The 27,831-nt window shown below is 37.1% G+C and overlaps 1 protein-coding gene across 2 annotated transcripts in view; it reads left to right on the top strand.

Annotated features, from left to right (window-relative positions):
* The first annotated feature begins 2,884 nt into the window (after window positions 1–2,884).
* The window catches only part of LOC139147882 (protein FAN-like), a 30,662-nt gene continuing 5,715 nt past the window's right edge, over window positions 2,885–27,831 (top strand). Inside the window, exons 1-19 of one of the 2 annotated variants that reach the window (XM_070719095.1) lie at window positions 2,885–2,947; window positions 3,181–3,279; window positions 6,363–6,441; window positions 7,384–7,439; window positions 8,527–8,620; window positions 9,163–9,276; window positions 9,840–10,025; window positions 11,559–11,630; window positions 12,724–12,832; window positions 15,019–15,112; window positions 16,717–16,879; window positions 18,156–18,310; window positions 19,695–19,870; window positions 20,276–20,407; window positions 22,998–23,040; window positions 24,694–24,875; window positions 25,881–25,995; window positions 26,787–26,845; window positions 27,312–27,447. In XM_070719095.1, the coding sequence (XP_070575196.1) occupies window positions 2,907–2,947; window positions 3,181–3,279; window positions 6,363–6,441; window positions 7,384–7,439; window positions 8,527–8,620; window positions 9,163–9,276; window positions 9,840–10,025; window positions 11,559–11,630; window positions 12,724–12,832; window positions 15,019–15,112; window positions 16,717–16,879; window positions 18,156–18,310; window positions 19,695–19,870; window positions 20,276–20,407; window positions 22,998–23,040; window positions 24,694–24,875; window positions 25,881–25,995; window positions 26,787–26,845; window positions 27,312–27,447 (2,105 nt within the window). In that variant the 5' untranslated portion in view covers window positions 2,885–2,906. The remainder of the gene's footprint in view (window positions 2,948–3,180; window positions 3,280–6,362; window positions 6,442–7,383; window positions 7,440–8,526; window positions 8,621–9,162; window positions 9,277–9,839; window positions 10,026–11,558; window positions 11,631–12,723; window positions 12,833–15,018; window positions 15,113–16,716; window positions 16,880–18,155; window positions 18,311–19,694; window positions 19,871–20,275; window positions 20,408–22,997; window positions 23,041–24,693; window positions 24,876–25,880; window positions 25,996–26,786; window positions 26,846–27,311; window positions 27,448–27,831) is intronic. The other variant, XM_070719096.1, reaches the window with a different exon arrangement.

Here is a 27,831-nt window from a genome sequence, read left to right as displayed (position 1 = left end):
ATTTTCACCGGTGAGAATTTATTCTCACACTTAATTCTCGCCAAGGAGTGCATTTCTCACCAATCTCCAGTGGAGAGTAAAATTTTCTTCACCGACAGCAGTGAGAATAAGAACAGATTCTCACTTATTGCGAGAAAGCGTCATTTTCTCGCTCTAGTCTCGCAATTTTTCCCTATAGTGATAATGCCAGTAAACATGTAGGACTATACGCCTACAATAATATCACGTACGGTGATTCTTTTATTGAATAATCAAGTCGTATATAGATAGACATTCTACATAATCAATACGATTATTATCCCAGCAATGTGCCAAACGCCTGTGTACCGTGCTGTGTGTTCCCGGCGTTGTACGGCCTCCCACCACAGGGAGCTATTACGCCGGGAACTCACAAGCACGGTACGCAGGGCAAGGGGTGGCCCATTGTTTTCTTCCACTTGGCCTTGTCCTTCAAAACAGCAGCAGTCAGGGAGTTTTGGATGCCGGCTACTCGGTCTGTGGTTGTGTTGGCGTACCAACCAACGACGATGCTTCTGGTGGGCCTGGAGGCCACGACAAGGAACCTGTTGAGGGAGATGGCGAGGTTCACCCATTGGGCTATTGGCAGTTCCACGATGAAACGGGATCTTCCGGTGACACAATCTCCACGACCTTGGCCACAGCCTCAAGCCCCCCCCCACCCCCACCTCAAACATGGATGTTGCTGCCTCTATGCTGTTTTATCGGATAATATCGGATAAAATCGATAATATCGTCTAACATTTAAGTTAGAGTCTAACATTAGACGGGTGGGGCAGTGGCCAATGCCCGACATGGTGTTTATCGGATAATATCGGATAAAATCGGTAATATCGTCTACATCTAAATTAGAATCTAATATTAGAAGGGTTGGGACGTGGCCGATGGCTGATATGCTGAAACTGAAGAATCGAAATGGAGCTGTCTCGAGTAATTCTCATGTAGTACGGTAATTTGACCTGTATGTTAATCCCCCATTTCATATGAACTGTCGAGTACTGTTATAAATAAGAGTTTCAGTGAGTTTGTGTGCTGAACACGTTTATTTCAGGAGTTTTGAGTTAATATTCACCGTGACGAATTAGCGCAGTAGAGAATAGTGGCTTTCACTAGTCTGTGAATAAAATGGAGAAGCAGGAAAAGCTCCACATCTGATTGCCGAGTAATGTCATGATCATGATGTAAGATTTCTTTAAGTTTTGCAAATCAACATTGATTTTAACTCTTCTGTAAATTTTGCATTATTGTAAGTATTAAAATAAGCTTGTTTAGCATAAACAAGGTTTTCTATGATTTTTGTTAGACGTGTTTGTATGGATGTCGAAGAAATAGTGTAAGCCTGATCTCAGAACAAGGTGACTACTTTCACTTGTGTGTCTTCGACGTCAACGTTTACAATGACCCTTAAAACAGCATGTCGGGCATGGTCCATTTCCCGACCCTCCTGATATTAGATTCTAACTTATAGATGGGAGACGATATTTTTGATTTTATCCAATATTATCCGATAAAACAGCATGTCAGGCATTGGCAACTTCCCCACTTGTCTAATATTAGACTCTAACTTAGATGTTAGACGATATTATTTTTATCTACTTTGCCCGATTTAGAATTTTTTCTTTGATTTTGGCAATGATTTGCTGTGCATATCAGTTTTATTGAGAGAGCATGTTGAAATACTCAGAATATGCTGTGCAAACACCGACCGTATATGTAATTCCCTTTTTATTGTTGAGAAATATAGTGTTGAATTCAATAACCAGTGTCAGTGTATCTTGTCTGAGATATTACTGGTTAGCCTAAAAGGGAAAAGATTATTTTGCCTTGTCTGCATCCCGGCAAAAAAGTCCAAGGGACCGCAGTTACCTTTGGCCTAAAAAAATTCGCTCGCCGCTCCCGAACCTTGGTCCAAACATCCGATGAACAAGATTTTTTTTCTCTGGCCTTACGGAAAAAGATGGGCCATGCTTGATTTTCTAAATTTTCACGTTGTAATCGTAAAATAACACAAAATAGTAAACAGTAAGGACACTAATTTAAATGAAAAAAATGTGTAACTGAATGGAATTATTTATTTCTACCAATTTTGCCATTATTTCACCCCAAATTTTAGAGATTCAAAGGTTCATTTTATGTAATATTTTAATCTTCCAGTATTGTCAATTTTGAGCAGCATCTTAGTCATATATGTCTCGTACTTTTGAAAAAAAAAATATTGGTAGGTCACTGTGCTCATGATCAGTTTTTCATTATTTGGCAAAATGTAGAAAATTTGTAGACACTCTCATGATTGTAATTTTGTGTGCTCTTAAGCAAGTGTCATTGACCTGGCCAGAGTTGGATTAACTCAAGTCGGCTTAGACTGATTAATAAAAAAATCCACTGATGAGTTTAAAAATGAACCACTTTCCTTACAGGAATATGTCTCTACAAACTGCTAATAACAGGTAGTGTGGAACATCTGCGTGTAAAACTGCCCAATACATGTTTATTTTTTCTTTGCATGAATCCCTAATAAGTATGCGGCTGTATGATAACTGGGGGGAGTTGTAAAATTTGATCATAAGCTTATAAACGGGGGCATTTGAAAATTTTTGAGGGTACCGTGGATCTGAAAAATAAGATTTTAATCGCGATCCCCCACCGTTATTTGTGAACGTAGCCTAATATGTAGCTGCAGTGCTGTAGCTCGAGGTTTTGCCTTGGTATTTGCCATCCCCAAATAACCGGGCAAAACCACGAGCTACGATACTACACTGAACTACCTCATACAGTAGCCTGCGAGTAAATGGCTTACCTTTCTGGCACTGTTGAAAGTTGAGGGCGTTCCTCTGCTTGGATCATTGAACTTTGATGGTTGACCTTTGCCTCCAGGTCATCACCTAAACATGGCGTTCATCCACAGCTTAGGAGCCGCAGGGAAAGACAGGTGAATATTGGGAATTTCTATCGACTTTCAGTACTTTTTAAATCTGTTTTGGAAAAGCCACTACGTATATGAGTTCGTAAACAGAAAAGGTGTATAAGATTTTACAATCCTGGCCAGAGAGATATGTATTTGTTCTTGAAGAATGCGATACCGGAAGTGGTGAAAGTTGACGATGCCGACGCGTCGTCTGGTACACCGATTTAATATCCCTTGAATTTCAACTCTGTTCCTAGGTTTTCCCTGCTGCTTCTAGAGCCTGGTGAAATCTATTTCGAAGATTTTAGCGTGTTTTATTATCCACCTGGGTTATCAGAAGAAGAGGCAATCAGAAGGTTAGTTGTGCAATGAGTAAGGCTGTGAGGACAAAAGAGATCGAAATGTACTTGTCTAGCTGCAAAATTGTAGCTCTATGGTGAGGCGGTCGGTGAGTTTTGGTTTTTGCGACCTCGCTCACCAGTAGAGCTACAATGCCGAAGGCCCTGAAGCATACAAAATAAGCACGCTGCACATGGCACGGCATTTTGATGTAAAATCCCATATATTTACTGCATTTGGTCATACTGATTTATCACTACTGAAGATTAAACACTATACTACACTAACCTTGTCGTGTATGGAGTTTGGTATTTGTTCAAATACGTCGATCGCGTTCCAAAAACATTTCTTGGAGCCGCCATTACCAACTTCCGGTAATGGCGGCTCCCAGAAACACGCTCAATGTTTATGGAACGCGATCGACATGTCTGTGCTAATACCAAACCCCATAAACGACAAGGTTAGTGTAGTATCGTGTTTAGTCTTCAGTAGTGATAAATCAGTACGACCAAATGCAGTAAATATGTGGGATTTTACATGAAAATGCCGCACCATGTGTGACGCGCTTATTTTGTATGCTACAGGGCCTTCGGCATTGTAGCTCTACTGGTGAGCGAGGTCGCAAAAAACAAAACTCACCGACCGCCTCACCGTAGAGTTACAATTTTGCAGCTACACACACGATTGCTTCATTCAAAGCCTTGCACCTAGCCGCAGTTTGAGACTCGGGAACTTACTGTAATCTGAGACTACAGCTAGGTGCTCGGATTTTCTGCATGGACCGCGTTACCGACATCATTATATGGTGTTTAACCACATGCTTTCGTTGGACCATGGAGGTAGTTTACTACCTCCATGGTTGGACGTTGTGTAACGCCAGTTCAATGGTTTCAAATACATTCTCTCTGTAGCACTTAGCTGCAGTACTGTAGCTCGAGGTTTGCCTGGGTATTGGGTCGGACCATGGTATTTTTCACATCCATGGTCGGACGGTTTCTGGTTTTGCCGTCCAACCTAAGTGCCCCGGCAAGACCTTGAGCATACAGTACTACTGTGCAGGCCTTGATTTATGTAGGCCATTGCATTTCTTCTATGCGCCAGAAATGTTACTTCGATTTCCAGATCATTTTCTAATGTTTCTGGGCAGCAACGTTGCAAAACAAATGCTGAAGAGTGAATTGGAAAATGGAGAGTGAGCGTCAGAACTGCTTTGCAAAGTGATGATACACAAGTTTGATAACAATTGAAATCAACAGCAGCGATGTTAGAACTTGGATTATAATATGCTTAGCTGGAATCCGGCAATCTGATTGGCTGGAGCCAGCGTAATATTTTTGAGCTCGCGCAAAATTCGAACGCTAGCTTGAGAGCTCAACGCACCATAATGTCAAACAAGTCTGTGGCTTCAGATTGATCGTGATTGTTAAATTTTTGTCTAGTGCAGCTTGATGATCCCACAAATGAAGAGTTTGTATTAGCAGCCACGGCTATGTAACAACAACATAATTTTTAAAAATTTTTTGAGCGTTTTTTTCAAGTAAAATTCTTGGTTCAATGTCTAATCGCAATATCGATGAATTGCGTTACTGTATTTTGCAACTGTGCCTGCGTACGCTTTCTGAAATGTTCTTTCAGAGTTCTGTGAGGTTGGGTGCTCTTGATATCCTCGTTCCAACTCCAGCCGTAAAGAATGATATTGTTCACTTGTATTTAACTTAAGCATTTTATAATGAGGTTATAAACAGTGCGCTCAGGTATTTTGTTGCAGATATATGACCTCTGATGTGAAAATTAGCATATTTTCATGAAATAATCAACTCTCTTCGCTCGGTGATTATTTCCCACCAAATATGCTAATTTAACCCCTGAGGCTTATATCTGCAACCGAATACCCTCGCTTGCCATTTATAACCTTTAAAGGTTTAATTGCTTACTGTTACATAAAATGGCTACTCCATGGCAAACCATAATGCTGTACCATGCATGGTTGTGATTGTAGGTTTTGTTCCTGCACATACACACATGTAATGTTTCTGCAGCTCTGATGGCAGACATTCTTTCAAACTCTTTTTGTTTGTTTCCATGTTTATCACTGCTGTCTTTTGTCAGACCTCCCTGATATGTTGTGCTATGTTATCCATCATAAAATTGATGGTAAACAAGAATCATTTTGGCTAAATTGTAGGCATATTTGTCTGAGTCATTGTAAATATTGAAGACAATTTTTTTTGGTCTATTCATGAACTGTGACATACTGTGACAGACTGTACTTAAAGGCGGAGCCTCCCTTTAAAAGGACGCAAAGCTATGGCGGCGTTCACTGTGTAAGTGGACACAAACAGGCAAACCACGGGCACACGCTCCAGAAAATGCCAGTTTTTAGTTTTCCCCGTATGCAAAAACGCACAAAGACTGCCAAGCGGTCAGCGCAAAGTTGCTGCCGATCGAACTCTGTGGTTATATTCAAAGTCTAACGCGACTGGAAGACAATTTTTTAAGAAATTCAAGCGTTTGTGGTGGGGAATCAATGACCGTTGGCGATTTGAACCGACCGTCAATCAAAAGCTTGCATAAACTCTGTTTGCAAGATTAGCAAAATGTGACAAAAGGTTGAGATCAGTTTGTGTGATTAATATTATAGAAATCAAACATCGTACTGGCCAGGTGTTTGACTGGGAGGAGAACTCCACTAATGCGAGAACCTGGGATTGAAAAGTGCGGCTTTAAGAATCAATTCTGATGGGCCGTCAAGTTTCAGATCAGTCAAAGTGAGACTGTATTATTGTGTAGTAGTGGCATATTTGAGTGAGCTTCTTGACATAACCCAATGTGTTGTGTCACTGAGTCTTGTTGGCAAGTTTCTTGTTCACGCCACAATTAATCAAAATATCCTTGTCCGCGTTTGTCGTAAGAAAAGTGTAACAATTTAAAAGAAGCTTAAAAGGCGAAATAGATGCGACTAAAAAATGTTAACTTGTGTGAAGTAGCAGTAACGATGATGAGTATGGTGATGGATGACCCCCATCACGTCACGCTTTTAGAGTCTTTCCATCCGAGGAGATTCCTCTGATGTTTCCCCTCTGCACTTCCTTTGTCACAGGAAAGTGAAAGGCAGACTCAAGACTTGCTCAAAGTCAATTGTGTTTGATCCACAGGATCTGTCCTATCCAATCATGAAGGTAAGTATTGAAAATATTCAAATTTGATAAAAGCAATGATGTCAGCTGTTTAACAGTCAACGTTAGTATTCACACAATTCTGGCGAAGGAAGAAATAGAATTCACAAGAGCTAGGATGTGAATATTTTATTTGTGAAGTTCTTAATATTGTAATCATTTTCTTCTGAGTTGAATTTAGTGGAATGTCTCAGTTGCTCTTATCCCATCTAATAACCCTTTGAGTGCTGTATTTTTTCCCACCAAAATTTTAGTGCAACATTTTACCAATTGTTATGAATTTTTCTGTAATCTTTCTGATAACTTTAGACCAAATGAACACAGCATTTCATTGGCCACAGTTTTTCATCAAAATTTTTGCAAAAATCTGACAAAAATTGACTGAGGTATATTTTATAACGCGACAAAAATTGACTTTGGTGCTCAAAGGGTTAAAACTGTGAGAAATTCATTTGAAAAACACTTTCTAGTAGTAAAGAATAATTTTGGGATTTTTTAAAAGTAAGTATCATCTTTTGGACAGTTGATGGCCATAATAGAGGTGATATACCAAATCAAATGGAATATGTGGAAGATACTGTGATCTGCAAGTTGATCAAAAACCGAACTTACCAAGGTTCTTTTAATTAATTATTGCTAACTGTACACCCCCACCCCAACGCCTACCCTGGGAGAAAAGGACTAAACTGTAACCTGCCAATGTTTCTCATTATGGTGTTGTAAAACAAGTATTGAATACATCTAAGCAAAAAATATTTTATAAAATTGTAAGACTAAATTAATTCAAAGACTACCATAGATAGTATGTTTTAGGGTGATCACGGATACATCCGATACTCAGGATTTCTGGGATTGAAGTCCCTGAATTTATTAGTTAGACATAAAGCAGATCTTGTTTTAATCACAAACTTCCTGTCAAACTGCTTTCTCTTTGTCAACCTGCAGTTTCCACTGAGAGATTGTGTTAAGATTGAAGAATGGAATGGACCACTGCTGTCAAGGTAACAGTCAAATTACTCACTCTTTGACTCAACATACTCTATGATTTGATCACCACATGGGGTTTTTTTTTCTGTTTTATCAAACCGTATCAGCACAGCCTGTATTTGCAGATAGCCAGAGATAAAGTTATGCTTGGAAAATAGCAAACATAAATGTCTGTCATTAATAATATTAAAAGTTTCACATCAGCTTGTAAAACATGTAGGAAATATTTTCTACTACTGGCTTGCAGTCAATTGTCAGGTGTAATATAATATAATAAAAGTAAAGCTGCAAGAAAGAGAAGGTTGTTAAAGGGACAAAGTTGGCCATTTTCATGAATTTTGTTTGATATGAGATACTACTAACATTGTTTGACATGTTGAAAGATACTGAATTAACAGGTGACCATTCATATATTAGACCCCTGTTTTAGAGACGATAAACGAAACCATCGCGAAAATGAATTAATCGTCATGACCATTAATTTATTTTTGTGATGGTTTCATTTAATTTGTCCAAAACCAGGGTCAAATATATGCATGGTCACCCATTCATTCAGTATCTTTCAACATGTCAAACAATATAGGTAGTATCTCATATCAAACAAAATTCATGAAAAATGACCGACTTTGTCCCCTTAAAAACTTGGTTGTCATTACTTGCGTTCCATTGATTCACTAAATGCAAATCTGTAGAAATGTGTTCTTTTTGTCATTTGAAAACAGTATTTCAATGCCAATGGCCTTTGTTCTCAAGCTACTGTACTTAGGTGGCAGTTAATCATGATCAGTCTGCTTGGTTAATCAGGCATATGATAATTCTGCAGATGTTACTCAGCTTTCTGTGGAGTTGCAACTGCAGTGAGAAATGTTTTGAAAAGTTCTTCATCTCTCTATACCATGTAGACTACTGTAACAATCACAGAGGACATTCAAATATGTATACTTTCATTTCTGTTCAAGACAGTCACATCCTCTCCAAAACCTTTATTGTCTAGAGCACAGGAAACCATTTGTTAGACAAAGACAATAACAGAGAAAGTTCAAAGAAATGATACATATTGCATCAGATGTTTTCAGCAGAATCCCCTTGTTTTTCTTATAGACTTGGTAACCATGGCAACATTGTGATGATAGAATGCAAGCAAAGAGCAGAGATGAAGGAAGATAATATCATCGCATCATACAAATTCATCAAGGTTTGTATGATGGCACTGCATGGATATACAAAATTGATGTGTCATTGTGACATCCATAGTTATTCAAGAGCTGCTTGTGTATGTGATTGGCCATTTGGTCACCCCAACCCCCATATCTTATTGTAGAGGTCAGTCTTGTATTTAAAAATAATACAAATTGGTTAAACCATTGTAGTTGAGGGTTTTAACATTGAAAGTGTCCTGTTGTTTTCAACCAAAGTTGTTTTTCTGTTCAGCAGAATTTCTCTCTAACCCTATGTAGGTACATGTAAGCAAATTGATATGGTAAGAATAGATTCTGATACGCTGTGTAGGCCAATGTATGAGAAATAAGGAAGTGCTCATTTTATTTTTAATGTTGTTGAACACAGGGGAAGTACTTCACCTTTATGCAAATCCAAAACTGAACAAGTTCTCCTTTTATGGTTTATCAGTGTTGGAATCTGGGAAGTACTTCATCATGAGTCCGAAAACTAACAATGTGAGTCCAAAGCTTTCTAAAGTCAATTTGATGGCAGGAAACTCTTGGGCTTCTTTTGCAGAAACACAGTCAACATCTGTTTTCATTGAATTATGGAACGAGTGAAGATGTAGTGCCACAGATGTGTCAGTTAATGAGAGCATCAACTCTCCCAATAGCAGACCAGGCATCCATGGTAAGTTAGTCCAGATTCTGTTCAGAAACACTGAGTCTTTCACAGCCTCTTTGGCGACTTGTTGTAGGCAAATCGTTGATACAACATTGACCTTGATTCATATGATGCAAAGAAGGTCCTGAGGCATTATGATCAGTTTTGAATTAACATTGATGTCAGATGATGTACAATGTGATGTTACTGTATACCTACAATGTGTATAGATGCTACCACAATCAAACCTTATATACTGGTACATGTAGATGAGGTTATGCTTTTAGGTACAGCTGATCATATGTAGTTTGCAACTGATATGTACAAATCCAGAGCATGTCTCCAAAACCAGCAATAATGCTACTTCAATCTCAGGCATTATTTACACTGTTTTGTAATTGCATCACTGGACATTTTTGTATTCTGTGGTGTGTTTACCTAGATTGTGTGGTCAATATAAAACAACTCAAATTTGTTAAGAATAACAGTTATGTGGAACTTTGTGTATTGATGTGTTTAATTTCAAATATATTTTGAACATGCATTCTGAACACACAATCACATATCTGTTGAATATCTTTCATCTTCAGATAGCCACTATTGTTCAATCAAGGCAAGCCAGAGTCAGTTTTGACACAAGCTGGCTGGAGACCTTGTATGAACAGATTATCATGGAAACCATGGGGGACAGGATAACTCCACTGGTGACCAATCCTGGAAGGATTATGCTGACTTCCACAAGGCTCTACTTCCAGCCATTTAATAACATTGAACCTGTAAGTAATATACATTTGGCATTTTAATGGAACAATTATGGCTGTAAGGTGAAGACTTTCACGTTAGCAATTTCTGAGTATAGCCGATCATAATAAATCAAAATATCAGTCATTTTATCGGTGCTTTCCAAATGTGTCATTAGGAGCTAGTAGAATCAATCAGCACCCCCACCCCACCCCCTGTTTAAGGTTCCTAGACAAGAAATTGACCTTTTTAAGCTCACAATTCTCTAGAGGTTAGTAAGCTTAGAACCCCCATAAATTACATATTTTCAGAAAGCCTAGATTTAGGGGAACATTTTGGTCACCATAGTGTCTCCGTTGTTTACATAACTATCACGTAACTTGTTATTTGCATAACCTTTCAAAGATCGGTTTTCCCTATGTTTTGTTTCAATGCTTTGAGATATGTGGCTGAAATTTATGTGAGGGTAAGCTGTTCTAGAGATCTTCCAAAGTGTGTCTCAGAATTGTTTTAAACCTTCTTAAACAATTGTTATGCCAGAAAAACTTCCAGAGCGGTGAATTTAACCCTAGTGACACTGTGGTCACCAAAATGTTCCCCTATATCTAGGCTTTCAGAAAATGTATAATTTAAGGGGGTTTTGAACTTATTAACAACCAGAGCATTGTTAGATTAAAAAAAGGTCAATTTCTTGTCTTGGAACCTTAAGGGACAAAGTCAGGCATTTTTCATGAATTTTGTTGGATACAAGATACTACTTATATTGTTTGACATGTTGAAAGATACTGAATAAATGAGTGACTGTGCATATATTCGTTCCCGGTTTTAGACACAACACATGAAACCAACATGAAAATGAATTAATGGTCATGACCGTTGATTCATTTTCGCGATGGTTTTTCCCTAATGTATTCTTGATTTGATAAGAGAATGGTCGAAAGTTACATTTAAGAAAGTTTGAGCAAAAGTTGAAGTCTTTCACTTTTGAGGCACGAACTACCTTAAGAGCATACCATTTGGTATGTAGATGCATTGTACACTGAATAGAGTGTTTTATCAAAAAGGAATATGCTACACATGGAAATATGCAAATGATCCAAAAATATCAAGATGTTAAAAAAAATAAAACTTCAGAAATCAGTAGTCACATTGCTTTGTTACTTAGTTGACAAGGTACCTAGTGTTCTCCACAGAGCAATTATAGAGTGGTGGCTGCCACTCTTTAATTTTTGGTAAACAATAGAAACTCATTACCATAACAATTACATTAGTGTTATGCAAATTAGCCGTCGCTCTATCAGAAAATCCTTGGGAGAACACTGGTACCTAATCTGATTTTGATATCAATTTGTTCAGTTATGTTTGGTTATGTTTTTGAAATAGTACTCAACTTTGATGATGTAATTTACACAACAAAATGCTGGTTTTATGCCAGCAGTCATTTCAGCATTGATGCACATGCCAAGTTGTTTTAGGAACATGTTCATATAATTTAGCCTCACAAATTTCTTAGATCATTGACAAACATGTGAATGATACAGCAAGTTTGTTATTTTTGTGAAATTCAGGTTCCAGTGATGAAGATCAAGTTGTCAGATATCAAACGACTGGTTAAAAGGAGATACCTACTCAGACAAGTTGTAAGTAGAACTGTACCAAATCTCTGTATAAGGGAATACGACTCTCTCTAGTATTATTCCCAAAGTTTCAGTATCAGAATGCAGCTTTAGCATTCTTCTGACAAAGAATAGCGTTGATTGCGATTTCAGGTTTGTTACTAAATATAGCAGCACGTGCACAACTTTCGGACAACGCTGCCTAAAATTTGGACAAACTTTGTTGTTGCATGCACGGCTATTGTTGCAGCTTGTAGTCTGAGCCATAAAACACCACGAACTAGTGTGGCTTTTAGCAGCCATTGTAATGGTAGCAGGTTTTATTTTCGTCGTTTATGCGGAAAATGCAGACAAATATTTATTTATGCATATTAATGAGAGAAATCATGGTGTCATTTGCGATCAGTGCTATTGAAGTTTCTGTCAGTGAATCTCATAAAGCCCATTCCCAAATCTTAGAAACCTGAACGACTTAAACATCATCACAGATTTCCAATTGGGCATGCTTTCTTGTCAGACTTCAAATTTTGAAAATTTCAATTGTTAAAATGTCACCTTGTGGTTCATTTATGTGTCGAATAATTAAAAAAAAAAACAGGAGAAATCAACATGCAGTTGTCTCTATGGCAAGTGTACTATTAATTATTATAATCTGCTCTGAGAATTGTACAAGACATGGTAGTCATTTACTTATTTTTTCCGCTATACCGGTAGTTAGCAAAGTATTATTTCAGATGCACATTAACCCTTTCTCTGCTGTAATTTTTCCCATCAACATTTTATGCTGCAATATTTTACCAATTTTTGTGAACTTTTCTGTAAGTTTTTCCACAATTTTGTACCAAATGGATATCACAATTCATCAGCTACAGTTTTTTATCAAATTTTGCCAAAAATCGGCTATGGTATAATTTATTTAGGTGACAAAGTTTTGACTTTGGCGCTCATAGGGTTCACCAGTTGTGGCAGTCATAAATTTGCATGATGCATAATTCTTCAAACTTCTGAGTGACGTATCCATTGTCAGACTTACCTTTTATCGGAGTTCTTGCTGTTTCAGGTACTTGTGTTATTTTTAATTCACTGACACTTCATCTGAAACTCTTTCAAAACACAGGGTTTGGAGGTATTCTGTTCCGAGGATTCCATGTACTCTGATATGTTCCTGGTATTCAGAACTCCGGTTGACAGGGAAAAGCTCTATGTTAACATTCTCCAGCAACCAGGTAAGCTTAAAGAAATTGTACTTTTTCTTTCCAACAAAGAAAAAATTCAATTCACTCAGGCTCTTGCAGATCTAATTTGCATCCAATTAATTTCCAGACAGAGGTTCCTACCATATTGGAAATTGTCCGCATGGGCAAAGTTGTATTGTTGGTACCTACATGTATTTGGTAAAGTCTGTACCTAGTTTGTACCTCTTTGGTAAAGTACTAAGTCAGTAGACTTGCTTTCTCATTATAGGTAAATGTAAATTGTACCTGCTTAGCAACTTACCCAGTTTATTCTACCCATAACTACTTGGACTTGGCAAAGTTAAAGGCACATGAGCTGCAACTTTTGACATTATTTTCATGATTTTACATTTAGATTAAAATTATTTCATAGAAATTTTCCTTACTCAGAAATGTTACTCAAGTATAATTATCCACTGAGTGAGACTGCATGGGGAAGTTTCAGTAAGACAAATAATAAACAGGTGCCGCACCAAAATATGGCCACCTCCATGCAACTAAATGATAAGCAGCGTATGGCACATGTATACGTTTGAATCTTTATAAATACAACATGGTGCAATCGACTGAAAGGACAGGAGTGGGATTCACTCCACTTTGACAAAAAATTCTCCATTTTTCACATAACATGGCAAGATTTTGAAAATGGCAGGAAATTTGAAATGAACAAAAATCTGTTCAATTTCTTGCCTATTCTACCGCAAGCAAATGTTGTTGAGACAAAGTTAATGACTATAAGTTCAATTTGTAGATGGCAATCTGAGGAAATTGGAGGTATTTTGAGGTTCAACAAATTTCTCAGAGTTGCAGCTCATGGGCCTTTAAAAACTTTGTACTATGAAGCAGTTATTACTATTATAACCTACCTGTTACAGGAACAAAATGGTACATAATAGTCGCGCCAGCGGCTTACTGACTACGCATTCGCTTATTCATAATATACTATGCGAGTAACCGGAAGTGTACCCTTCTTTCATGGGCGCCGCCATGTTTTTTTTTGAGTACTCGTAAATAAACAAATACGAAACAAATTACCATGATATAACATGCCTTTTATAAAATATACCTCTTTTATTAGCCAGTAAATGTTATTATACACCTTGTCGCTGATACAAAGTATCGTTGATATAGATAAACGGAGAAAACTGTCGTGCATATGAACGGGGGCATACGCAAAGAATGCTGGGATTGAATTATAGAAGAGCGCCCCCTGTGTCAATAATTAGATTCAAAAATTGCAAGTTTTTAGACGGAACGCTATAGTTTTCAGCTTGCAAGTGGAAGGTGGGCAGTGCGGTTACCATTGCAATGATAATTATTGCATAATACGTCCCTTGTTTAGCGCAATAGGCTGTTATCATTGTAAAAATTGCCAATTTTTGTCCAAACTTTTTGCACGCTACAGAAGATCTATACCTGCCCTGCTGCAGGGTTTGACGTCGTGTAAGTACGTGAACTGCTTTCATCAGTGGGAAACTGGCATAGTTGTCATATAAACGTTTATAAAGTAACAATTACAGTTATCATGAATCAATACAAATAACATTGCAATCTTAACCCCTGGCGCGACACCAAGGGCTGAGCCCTATATAATATTACCTGTTTCATACTACATGTATCACCAGTGCTTGGTAATGGGTATGCAGCATTATCGATTGTAAAAGTTACATACCTGATCTTAGTCACATACCTGTGTATATTGCTTTGATGGCAGAATATATATGAAACACAGGGGCACACTCCAGAATATGTATATGATAGACTTTTTTACAGCCCCCTTTTGGCTATGCAGTATGGTCCTTTTGTGCTTTGGTTTTCAGTCAGGTCCAGCACCTGGCAAGCTGGCCAAGGCTGGTTTCGCTTCGTGTTTAACTCGGGACTGGTCTAGCCAGATTGTTCAGTGCACATCAGTTGAGGTTAAAGATAAGAAGCTGTGAAGCAAACCAGCTGTGAGAGAGTCTATGTAGATTGTATACTGTCCCTTCAACTAAGTTTATATACCCAGCTCAAGGCGACATTTATCGGTTTGCCACTTTTAATACAAAAACTAATGGCCACCAAATGACCTTTGTGGTATATTGTCCAAAGTGGTGCATTGTACAGACTCCATACAATCATCACCTGCTATTACCTTTGCCAATGAATTCATATTATCAGTAATGTTTGATTTTCTGTAGATGTCAGCGTACAAGACTCTGGATCTGAAAACATAACATTAAAGTGGCAGAATGGTGTTATATCAAACTTTGATTATCTGATGTACCTCAACAGGTAAGTTCTGTATTTTGCATATTATCATCTTGCCATGAGTGAATATTTGTAGACATAGACAGCAAATACATGTACATCAATCACTAGTAACCTAAGGAGTCATCAGGGTAGATGTATATTAGAGATAGAGTAAATAGTTGGAAGTACCCATAACTTTATGGTTTGTATCAAAAGGATTGTGTCCAATAATGTGCATTCATGCTTGCATCTTTGAAAACATATTAATTTGTGTAAAACCAAAACTTAGTAAAGTACAATAAATCCTACCATGAAACAATAGTTTGATGTAAACCCGTGGAGTACTATTTAAAGTGGCACTCCCACTTGGTAACATTTTTAAAACACATTTTTTTAATACCAACGGTCGATATTTGATGTGGCAACTGCACGCGGATCACGAGATATCGATAAAAACATGTCCTCAAAAAAGTTTGAATTCTGGTTGCCTACCTAAATTCAGTTTCCGAACATCGAATGTTTGGCACTGGGGCCATTATCAACTAAGCTATGGAATAGTCTACGCTAACGCTGCTGTACGCCACAGTACCACTGGCGTCGGTGATTGGTAATGCCCCGTGGGGGAAAGCCGAGTCTTACTGACTCGGAGAAAAAATGGAAAACAAAGTTTCCTGATTCCACCAGAATTCGCATAGGTGACTAACACAGATACGTACGGTTGATACATAGTGGCTGCCACGTTGTATGCATGCATACCACGCGGCGGCCGCTATGTATCGAACCACGCGTATCTGTGTGGCAGACGACAAAATGTAGTCATCAGAGGCGGCTAGTATTTTTACACGTAAAACTGGCATCTATATGGCATTGGTTAAAAATATAATAGGACTGACTGAGAATAATGAAAACGACAAAAACTAAGGAGAAGTTTAAAAAAAAACTTACCTGAAGTGAAGGCATAATGCTGTATATAAAGTCTTTGCAGTGGGAGGTAAAATTGCGTCGTTCGAACTTATTATGGACTCCCTTGAATATCGTCAATCAGCACAACACAAACCTTCGGGAATTTTGGGTCATAATCAGAAACGATCGTAAAACTTTGGATGTGAAAAATGTGCTCGGGAAATGACATGTTTATATCGATATCTCCCGATCCGGCGTGCAGTCGCCATGTCAAATATTCGACCGTAGGCATTAAAAAAATGTGTTTTAAAATGTTACCAAGTGAGAGTGCCTCCTTAAGTTTGAAATGCCTGGTAAAACTATGAACATGTTCTGTTTATCTATTGAGAAATTTGCTGAAGTTGATCAATTACAAGCCATCATTTGTTGACAGGATTTTGTCTGTAGTTGTGACAGTATGGTACAGTACCTTGTTTTAGATAGGGTAATATGCTCCTGAAACTTTGGTTTTCAATCATTTGTTCAATCTTACCTCAAGGAAACTTCAAACCATTCAGTGTTAATTAACCAGGGGTCACATAGCTAACGTTGTAGTAGAGAAACAAATTACCTAAAATTTATAAATATCTGGAATTCAGAATTGCCTTTAAAACTTGTATTAACCCATGGAAGAATTGAATTTTGATTGTGACAAAAACAAGACACAGAAAACTCCATTTAATATTTTTCTTGCTTTCCTCCAGTCTTGCTGATCGTAGCTTCATGGACTTGACTCAGTATCCAGTATTTCCATGGGTCATTGCTGACTACACAAGTTCTGAGTTAGATCTGACAAAGCCAGAGACCTTCAGGGACCTGAGCAAGCCAGTTGGTGCACTTTATGAAGAAAGGCTTCAAAGGTTGCGAGTTAGTATCTATTTCAAATTCATTTTCATTTGATTCACACATCAATTTGCAAAACTTTTACACACACTTATGCACCAAGAGTGCACACATATTGCGCTTTATATCCACATGCATGCAATGCACTGTTCACCAAGGATGATTATCAGTAGGACATGCAAATTTTGATGTTACTATAATGTGTAGCAATTATGCTTACTTGTGGGGACTTACATGCATGCTAAGGTACATCATGTAGTATGTGCCTCCAAAGAGAAAGACTTAAACTTTTGCTGAAACTTTCCTCAATGAAACTTTCAACCATACTCTTACCAAATCAAGAACAAAAATCATGGGTCATCGTGCAAATTTTGGTACCAGTGAAACAAATTACCTGACATAACCAATATTTGAAATTCAAAGTAGACACCATCCTGTATTAACTCTACTGGGAAAAATAAAATATTGTATTTTCGAAAAACAAAAATGGTGAACATTTTTCTTACTTCAAGAGTTTTAAAATGAGCAGCTACAAGTGGTAGATCAGAAAAGGATTGTAATATTTTGGAGTACCAATATCTGTCCGTAGGTGCATCCTACCTTAAATGACCAAAATGTTAGACAAAAATGTAGTGTGTGAAACATGCTTTACCAAATGTGCAAAGTGAGCATATTAGAGACAATGGACATTTGGTTCTGTGTCTACACATGTAGATTAGAGTACATAGAAAATTCAGAAAAACAAAGGAGGCTGTTCAGTGAAATGAATTTCCCCAATAATTCCTTTATATTGAACAATTTGCATTTGACCCATTGAACCCTTTTCAAGCAAAATCTCTGCAAGGTGTCAAAGGTCATCAGGGTTCAAAATGTTAATAGCTGTTAACAGGTCTAGGTTGAGGTCAATAAGCAGGAGACACTACGACATATTATCACAAACCATTCTGCACAAATGTCTATGCATAAAAAACACCACAGACTATTTATTGTTTGAAACATAATTACTCGCTTCCCCCATCGTCTTTTAATGCAGAAGTAAGTCTGTTTATTTGAAGCACTTAAGAATCTTGCAGCTCATAGGAGCACATTGTAAATTTCTGGAAATGTTTCACAAATACCTCATCAACACATATATTATCATCATATTTGTCTCATTTGATATACAAAATAACAAATGTCACACTCATATGTAAATTAAAGCTGTGTCTTTATTAAATCAACAAAAATGATTTGATTTACGATAGAAAGATATCTTACCTATATCTCTCCAAATAATATCCTAACCATTTTTACCTTTCAGGAAAGATATTTGGACATGCCAGAACCAAAGTTTTTATACGGATCACATTATTCAACTCCAGGGTTTATACTTTTCTATTTAGTCCGAGTGGCGCCAGAATATATGTTGTGTCTGCAGAATGGAAAATTTGACCAAGCAGATAGAATGTTTAACAGGTAAAGTTACCAATTTGTATTCCATTTTGAAAGTGGAAATCAATCAGTGTAATGCATTTCAGCTTTCATGTTGAATTTTGTATTTGTGAATTTGAAATCATTATTTATTCATTGACAACAGACATGATAAATTCATATACACATAAAAACAGTCCTTCTTTGATACATGTTGTATCTATCCCTGATATTATTATTATTGTTTATTTCAGATATAATAATCCATATACAAAAACAGAAAAATAAAAGTAAATGACAGAAAAGGAGTTAAAAAATCCAATTACACCAGTTTTTCCATAATTTACTATATGTGAAAATGGAAAAATTCAAAACTGCTGAAATAAGGGGGTGGCATGTTTCTGAGATTTTGCCTACTATACTTTCCTATTCAGTGTTACAGTCCATATTCAGCAACCATGCAAATAGACTAATGCTTTAAGGTAGAACGCACCTCGGGGACAGACCTTCGGACTCTCAAACTTTTACAATTCTCTTCTGATATACCACTTGTTGGGGCTCATTTTAAAGCTCTTGGTGAAAGAAAACTTTTCACCGACTTAGTTTTTCGAAATTCGAAAATTTTTATTTTTCTCCATAGAGTTAACACAGGGGTGGCGGCCATTTTGAATTTCAAATATCGGTAAATCTTGGGGTATTTGTTTATCTAGTACCAAAATTTGCACGGTGACCCCCGATTTTTATTTTTTATTTTGAAAGAGAATGGTTGAAAGATTCCTTAAGGAAAGTTTGAGCAAAAGTTTAAGTCTTTCACTTTCGAGGTGCATTCTACCTTAAGTTTAAAAATCTATGTGAAATTGTATAGTATTGCCTAGTCTGGGATCTATAATCCATCTTCTGGCCTTTTTGGAATATTGACAAAAGCAAGAAGAAGGATTCAAGATCCTAGACTACTTTGAGTCAGACACCAACCTTTCACTGATTTTGCTTGCTGTTTATTCAGTATGCATGTCCTTATCAATAAGGGGGAAACATCCTCAATGAATTCCTCCTCTTCACTGCCTGCCTTTATGTACCGATGATGCTTAACCTAAATTTTAAAAAGCTTTCAGCCTTTCTCTGGTTGTTTGCCAATGACGATTTTTAAAAAGGTTCAGCCCTATACCAGCTGCCAACAATGACAATTTGCACCAACTTGTATTTTGAAAAAGTTTAAGCCATCCTGCATGTGGAGTGAATACAATCGTCAAAGTTGGTTGTTGCCTGCCATCAGTTTCTTTTACATCAGCAAAGATGGTAAGTATACATGAACACAACCAGAACGCTTCGAAGAAATAAAGAATGCTTGCAAAGGAAATTAATCAACAGTTGTCTCCTGTGTGTTCTTCAGTCAACACTTTTTCAATCTTTTTTTTTCTCTTTGAAACAGTATACAAGAAACATGGCAGAATTGTTTGACAGGAGCAACAGATTTCAAAGAGCTCATACCAGAGTTCTTCCAGATTTCAGAAGCTGATTTTTTATTGAACAAACAAAACCTAACTTTAGGAACCAGGCAAGATGGACTGAAATTACACAATGTTGAACTACCACCCTGGGCAAAAGGTATGCACATTGACACTTTAGATAAAGCTGTAACGTTTCTACATTTTTTTTTATGCACTTAAACGCTTGCCATGTTTAACGATAGATTTAGAGAACAGGTAAATTCACATGCCACAATGACCTTGGATGATGAAAAATTGACATTTTTACAAGCTACTAGTCATAAGTCTTCTTACAGTCTTCCTTATTCCCAGAGCTTGATATTAATCCACTAAGTGGCCATCATAACCAATATCAATTCAAAAAACCTCTTATGTACACCTGTACAAAAATCTGCTTACATGACTTCTTATAACTTAATCGGGGCATCCTGCAAGTTTATAAACCATAAATCATTGAGGAAAGCTTTTAAATTAGTACAAAGTTTTGATGGCAGTACATGTCGTCTTATTCTTTTGTTTTCAGATTCAGTAGATTTTTGTAGCAAATGTAGGGAAGCTCTAGAGAGTGATTTTGTTTCAAGGCATTTACATCAATGGATTGATTTGATATTTGGTTTTAAACAAAGAGGAACTGAAGCCGAGAAAGCAGACAATGGTGAGTATTGTGTTATTAATTCATATTCATGTCTCATATATTTGTAATGTAACTGACTCATTAGACACAGTAGATACACTCTACTTTTATAACGCACTCCTAAAAATCACACAAGATGCAAGATAAAAATTTGTGTTGACAAGTTATTTTGTTGTATCAACGAACATCAGGAAAAATTACTTAAACATGCCCTGCTTAAACCCTCGTGCTCACATTTCTTGATGTGTGAAGTACGTGTAAAAGTTTTGTCAATGTTTTATTCTCTATAGAAATTTTTATCAATAAAATAAATTTCCTGTCAGATAAATTTGATAGCATGCCCTTAAACTATGATTGAATGCAAACATGTTTTTTGCTCATATTTGGCATGTATATACATGTAAATACCAAAAAGAGCTTATGTGAGTCAGTGGCGTCTGTATGTATGTATGTATGTATGTCTGTATGTATGTATGTATGTATGTATGTGCGGATGTACGTCTGTCACACGCAAAAGCTCCCGAACCACTGCACCTACCATCACAGTGTTTGGTGTACAGATAGACCCAGGGGTTGAGATATGACGTTATTCAAATGAACGTGTCAGTGTAAAAATATGCAAATGAGGTAAGAAAAAGGGGAATTCCTGCAAATGTGCGGAGTGGTGGCATTAACTGAATTAGCCCACACATCTGAGTTGGAGATTCTGTAATCTCTAACCTATTTGTATGCAGTGTACCTATTATGGGCAGATCGTCCATGTAGCCGACACGAACACGAAGTGTCTGTTACCGGCTACCAAAAACTAAGAAAAATAGTCAAGAATGAGCTACAAAATCACTATCAGTTTTAAGTTGCAGGTAGAATAAGTCTGTGCCTTTGTATAAAATACTATAAAAATAGTAGAAAGTGAACAACCAGCTGAAAGTTAGTTGAGGAGACCTTAACCGCATATCATTTGCATGTCATTGTCGGCTACATGGACTGTGTGCCCTATTATGTGTAGGAGTGGTGGCAGTGACTGAAACAGGCTACTCCACTGACCTTGAGTCATTTCCTGTCATTGTTCATGAACTGATACACATTGGCAGACCTGCTGAAACCATGAAGGAGTCTGTGTTGAAACATTCTTCTGCTAAGCCTGTTCCTAAAGTTTACCTCCATACCTAAAGTTTCAAACCTTATTTACTTTTGTCATTCTTGTTTTTCTGGTTTAAATATTTCTTGATGGACCGCCCATTATATTTTTAATATTTTTTACAGTGAAGGCACCAATAATTTTGACGATGAGATACAGCTGGATATTGATACACTACCTAATTAGGTTTGTCAGTTTGCTCTTGAATTTACCCTTTTAGTGGTCAACTTTTACAACTTTGCGCCAACATCAGACAGACTAAAACAGCAGGTGACGCAGCAAGATGTCTGTAAACTAATTTACTATGTAGTATGTTTATATCTTTACAGCAGCTATCAGTTTCAATGGTGACACACACAGAGACTGGTTGCCAAGTTTTACAAGCAGTTCAAATTCACGGAGAGGTGGTAAAGGTGGTAAAAGAACTATGTTACTGCAAATTTAGACTCAGAGGACAGTGTTCTTTGTAGTTGAATATCAATATAATACAATCTTTTGTCATATAGAAAACTGTTGTCTGAGTTTTTTTAGGCTAAAAAGTTGCTGACACAAAGACCTTGGGTTGTTAGTTTTAGATTTTTTTGTGTTTAATAAAAACGTCGGATCACTAGAAATGATAAACACTCTTACAATGTTGCAATGTTTTTATCACTTGTCGCTACAATCTTGTCAAAATAGAAAACAAATGACGTTCACGAATAGCCTGAAACCCCCAAGTTCACTTCGTACTGAAGTAGGCCCCGATGTCAGCTCATTGAGAAATGTGGTGTCATTCATTTGTTGATAACCAAAGTAAAGTTTGTTCATTTTACACATCACTCTATTATTTTTGAAGTCATGAACTTTATTGATATTCAACTACAAAGAACACTGTCCTCTGAGTCTAAATTTGCAGTAACATCGTTCTTTTACCACCTCTCCATGAATTTGAACTGCTTGTAAAACTTGGCAACCAGTCTCTGTGTGTGTCACCATTGAAACTGATAGCTGCTGTAAAGATATAAACATACTACATAGTAAATTAGTTTACAGACATCTTGCTGTGTCACCTGCTGTTTTAGTCTGTCTGATGTTGGCGCAAAGTTGTAAAAGTTGACCACTAAAAGGGTAAATTCAAGAGCAAACTGACAAACCTAATTAGGTAGTGTATCAATATCCAGCTGTATCTCATCGTCAAAATTCTTGGTGCCGTCACTGCAAGTGTGTGGTATTACCAAACATTCCGATAAGTGACAGTATCAAGAAACCTTTTTTATCCTTCATAAATGTGAATACCTGGACTGGCCCTCAGTCGCTTGGCTTTTCTCGGCAACAGTTACTGGCTGGTCAACACCTTCATCCCATGATCTACAACAGCCTACCACTTATGCAACATCTGCCAAAGGTTATTCCTTCATTTTATTCTGGTTTGATATTTATAAGCCCACAGACTTGCAGCAAGTCTAATGACTACCTTGTTCTGCTTCATTTCAGTATTTTATTATTTAACATATGAAGGGGCAGTAGATTTAGACAGGTAAGGAAACCATTGTAAGAATGTACACATGGTTAATCCTGATATAGATCCCAAACTGTCAAGGGCATGGTTATGTTTACACTGCAATGTCATTGCAATGCTGTCACACAACAATCCATTACCAGTGTTTCACAGCGGATATTATTATATAGAGTGGATATCGTTTCAGAGATTTGTGTAATGTAATGTAATGTAATGTGGTGTGAGCTGAAATCAAGTCTTATGCCTTCTTTCTGAAAGTGAACAACAATTTAGAAGTATAAGTTTTTGATGTAAAAAGACGCACAAATTTCCTTTCTGTTGGTGCAATTCTTGTGAGTATTGTACTGTTTGAGAAGTCATGATGTGTCCATTATTTACAAGCTCCATCAATAGCTTTAACTTTATATGTAATTTTTCAGTTGTTGTTCTCTTTATAAAATACACTGTTGTTCTTCCCCAAAGTCATGTTGAAATAATGTATTCGACATGTCAACTGTGCCGGTATTTGTTTACTGTACAGTTTTATTGTTGCCGTGAATTCTCAGTAGCCTGGAAAAGAATTCAACAGTCAACATTGCAGTGACATCACATATTGTTCACAGTTCACTGCCTGTTTGGCTAATACTTTGTGTTTCAACTTAGTGTTGAGAGAAGGAAAAGAAAATGTTCTCATTGTCCAGAACAAAAATAATGAAAATACTGTCAGAAGTTACAGCTTTGTCCCTTTGAGGAAATATGTGCCTCAAAAGTGAATGGTTTAAACTTTTGCTCAAACTTTCCTAAATGAAACTTTCAACAACTTTCTCACCAAATCAACAATAAAAATCTGGGGTCACTGTTCAAAGTTTGGATCTAGTGCAGTGTTCCCACTAAGAATTATTTGCACGCTAATTGCGCAGTGTCTCCGACTGCTCTCACAGTGAATTTTCATGTTTTGCGCAGCTTAAGTCTCAGTCATTTCAATCGGTATTAGTTTTGGAAACGATATTAAACTCAGGGCGAAATGTGCGATCTCAGCGCAGAGTAGATTTTACTTCCGCGTTTCAAGTTTAGTGCCCGTTGGCGGCGCAGTTGCCACCAACGTTCATTATACGTTGTGACGTACCTCAATAAATTAGCATATACATGAACGGACCTACAGTAGCTGTGAGGCAATCAGGCGTATCTCAAGTTGCGCACCCTCTCAAAACCTTAGCGGGAACACTGATCTAGCGAAACAAATTACCAAACATTTTTACAATATTTGAAATTCAAAATGGTCTCCATCCATTCTTGTGTTAACTCTATGAGGAAAATTAAATTTTGGATTTTCCAAAAACTAAGACTTCTCCAACTTGTCCAAGAGCTTTAAAATGAGTCCTAATATCTGTCCCCGAGGCACATTCTACCTTAATTTATGTTTGAACTAGAAATCTACCAGAGTACTTACCTGCTTCTCCAACAAACTAGAAATGTTCACAAACTATTTCTGTGCAGTTTAAATATGTTACTTTAGTTTAGACATTTCTTCTCTACTAATGCTGCATTAGCATATTTCACTCTCACCACATTCCTGGTTGATTTTGAAGTTCGTGCCTTTTTCCTTAATGTTAAAAATTGCCAAAAACTGCCATTGATGCTTAACTTGAGCGCTGTTACTCATATGACAATACTGACATTCATCATTGACAGTATAAATGATCCAAATGAGAGGGCAGCTCTAGAGAATCAAATATTGGAGTTTGGTCAGACTCCAAGGCAGCTATTTACAAGTCCGCATCCAGCCAGATATGCAGGTGCTGATACAAGCAAGCTCATACCAAGTAACATAGTTCTGACAACAGAGTATGATCAGCCAAGTCTAAGTGCCGAAGGTAAGAAATGCTGTTACCCATTCTACCTCTGGTAGCTAGTGCATCTATGCAGTGGTATTTCTTTACAAAAGAACATCACAACACATATCATTGAATCACATAATACTCTTTCACAATGAAAATGCTTTTAAGACAAGTAGGAAACCAATCATATACATGAATTTATTCCCAGGGATCGTGGAGGTAATAATTTTGCACAACATGGCATGATGTGCTTTCCTTGTAGTTAACCCAGTTTCCATATATCATTGGTGTAGAAATCGCTATACTTGTCTTCTCAGTTACTATATGTGTTGTCAAATAGCCTATCACTCCTTCACTATTGTGTATGCTGAAAAAGTTCTGGTATCATAATAAAATTGCCTCTTCTTCTTGAAAATTCTGGTAAGACCCTGTATCATGAGTATGTGTTTGCAGTATATTTGGTACAGTAATTCTATTACATGGTGGAATTCGAGGGGATTAATAAAGGTTTAAGATTTTGTCAGGATCAAGCATGTATCTGCATGTACATCATAGACCATTTAGATCAAAATGTTTATGAATCTGCCAAGTTATATAGCATAAGAAATTTTCAATACACACTCTCCATATACATGAACAAAATAGCAATGGAAAGTGATGGGCATCCAATATTTCATCTTTAGTTATACAACATTTGCTTTCCAGGTGATTTTTAGAGTTGCATGAGGTTTTTGATAAATACTGATTACCGGTAAATCTGATGGGACATTAGCTGTTATTCAGCAGTTTGACACACATATTGTACCCTCATAGACCCAGCCCTGGGTGAAGAAACCTGTATTAGGGCAAAATGAATCAGAATCATAGTTCACTACTATGGTCTAGCCCTGGCCATTTATTGACAGCTGTGAGTTTGGATCTGCATGGGCACATGCGAGGACATTAGGCCAAACAAATAATAATTTATGTATGCCTTGTCTTCGTACTTGTATTGAATCTTCTCCACCTGTAAACATGAAGTTTGTGATTTCTCTATTCCAGGTGATGCCCCTGAAACCGAGGAAGGTCTCGTTGATGGTTTTGTCATGGTTGCTAGTAGTAACTGGAATGATATGGAACAGCTTCATCCCTGCTTTGAGCACAGACTTCATAAAGAGTAAGTCACAGCCACCTCGATTGTTCTGACCTATCACACTTCTTGGATGACCATGGAAAATACGAAACAGAATGTTGTATGTAAATTTACGCAGGTTGTGTGGCACCCCATAGAGGCCATATCTGCTAAACTGGCCCAAGTTCCCAGCCATGTCATCTTGCTGACACCAGAAGTAATACTAAAGGCAGGATCATAATGTCTTTCATGAATATACATTGCCAACATAAAGGGGCATCTTTGATTATTACAGTTAAATAGAAGGATGTATGGTAGATTGAATATGCTAGTCAGCCTTGCCACAAGAATCTACAATATGACTGTGCATGCTGTAATATACTCATTGAACACAAAGCAAGTATGGTATTGTCTTTTCTGTAGATGATATCCAGCATGAGGAGTTTGATTCCTACATGTATTTCAGGCTCTGTATTTCAATCCAACAGGTTCTATTCACATGTTAGATACAGCAGAAAGTATACTTATTAATTCTGTCGTGCAGGGTAATCTGTCTTATGGCATTGATGAGCTGGAAAGAAACTATTGCTGGGCCCAACAATTGTGGACATGTAGCCATGCCCTAATAGTACAGTAGACTGTGCCTGCTGCATGTACGGTACCTGCACACTATGTTGAAAGAGCCAAATAACGGTTGACTGCTTTTGTCAACAGCTTGAAAGCATCATTTACACTCAGTCACAAAATATTTTTTCTCAGTAATTGTCTCTTCAGTTTTCTGAAGTTAAAAGAATAATTAATGTCATATAAAACATCATTGTTCTGTTGTATTTCAGCACAGTGATGTGTGTCAAGCTTTCTGAAGACTGCAAGAATATCTTTTCTGCATCACAAGGTGTGTATCTGTAGATGAAGGTTATAGAGATGTGTTGGAAAAATCCATGATAATAGTAATGATGATGGTAATTGTAACTGTAATTGTGGTGACAAATCAAGCTTCATAGTAATCATCATGTTCAGTACTATAAATTTGATTGTTATGGTAGTGTTATAGTGAAGACTTTGAATGCTTTCAGTACATCACGATAAGTTCATCTTTTTGCAGAAACCTACAATGTAGTTTTCAAGAAGACAATGAAATCTGTTTATTGTGACAAAAAAGTTGTCTTCTTCATAAAATTTTTTCGGTGTTATGTTTTGCAAGATTTCCATAGAAAGCTTTATTGAAGTTTCAGAGAGCTTGGAGACTAATTACCAACATTTTACATGTACTTGTAAAAGTAGAAATTTTATGCATGCCAATTCAGAGAATGTAAAATATTCAAGCTGAAAATCAGTATCTGGTGTTTTGATACTTTCAGACACCATGCTGAAAATCTATTCACTTGAAGACCAACGACAGCTCAGAAGTGTCAACCTCTCCAACATGGCGCTGTCATCACTAGCCATCATGCCAGATGATAAAACTATCCTAGTCAGCTGCTGGGATAACAATGTGTAAGTGGCAAAACAGAGGTCTATATGCTTAACCCTTTTCCTGCCAAGTCCATATTTCACCACCAGGTCAAGATGGTTAAAATTCATGAAACACATATTCCACATGGTTTATTTTAACATAATAATGTACATTTGAAAGCTGTTGAAAACATAATACTGTAAAGTTGATTTTTTGGGACTAAAGATGCTATAACAGACCAGGCCAAGTTGGTGAAAATATGTCATGTTTTGGCTCAATACCGCCTTTTACTGACTTGGCTGACAGGGAAGTCATACTGTCTGGCAGGAAAAGGGTTGATGTTTGGAATTTTAGTCTTTGGAAGGTGCATTATTTATTTTACAAACCAATGTTTTGTGAAATATTGAGTATTTTCTCACCAGCTT

Source organism: Ptychodera flava, chromosome 13, assembly GCF_041260155.1.
Source record: "Ptychodera flava strain L36383 chromosome 13, AS_Pfla_20210202, whole genome shotgun sequence".
Taxonomy (NCBI): Eukaryota; Metazoa; Hemichordata; class Enteropneusta; family Ptychoderidae; genus Ptychodera; species Ptychodera flava.
The sequence above is the reverse complement of the archived record's forward strand: the minus strand, read 5'-3'. Positions and strand labels throughout refer to the sequence as shown.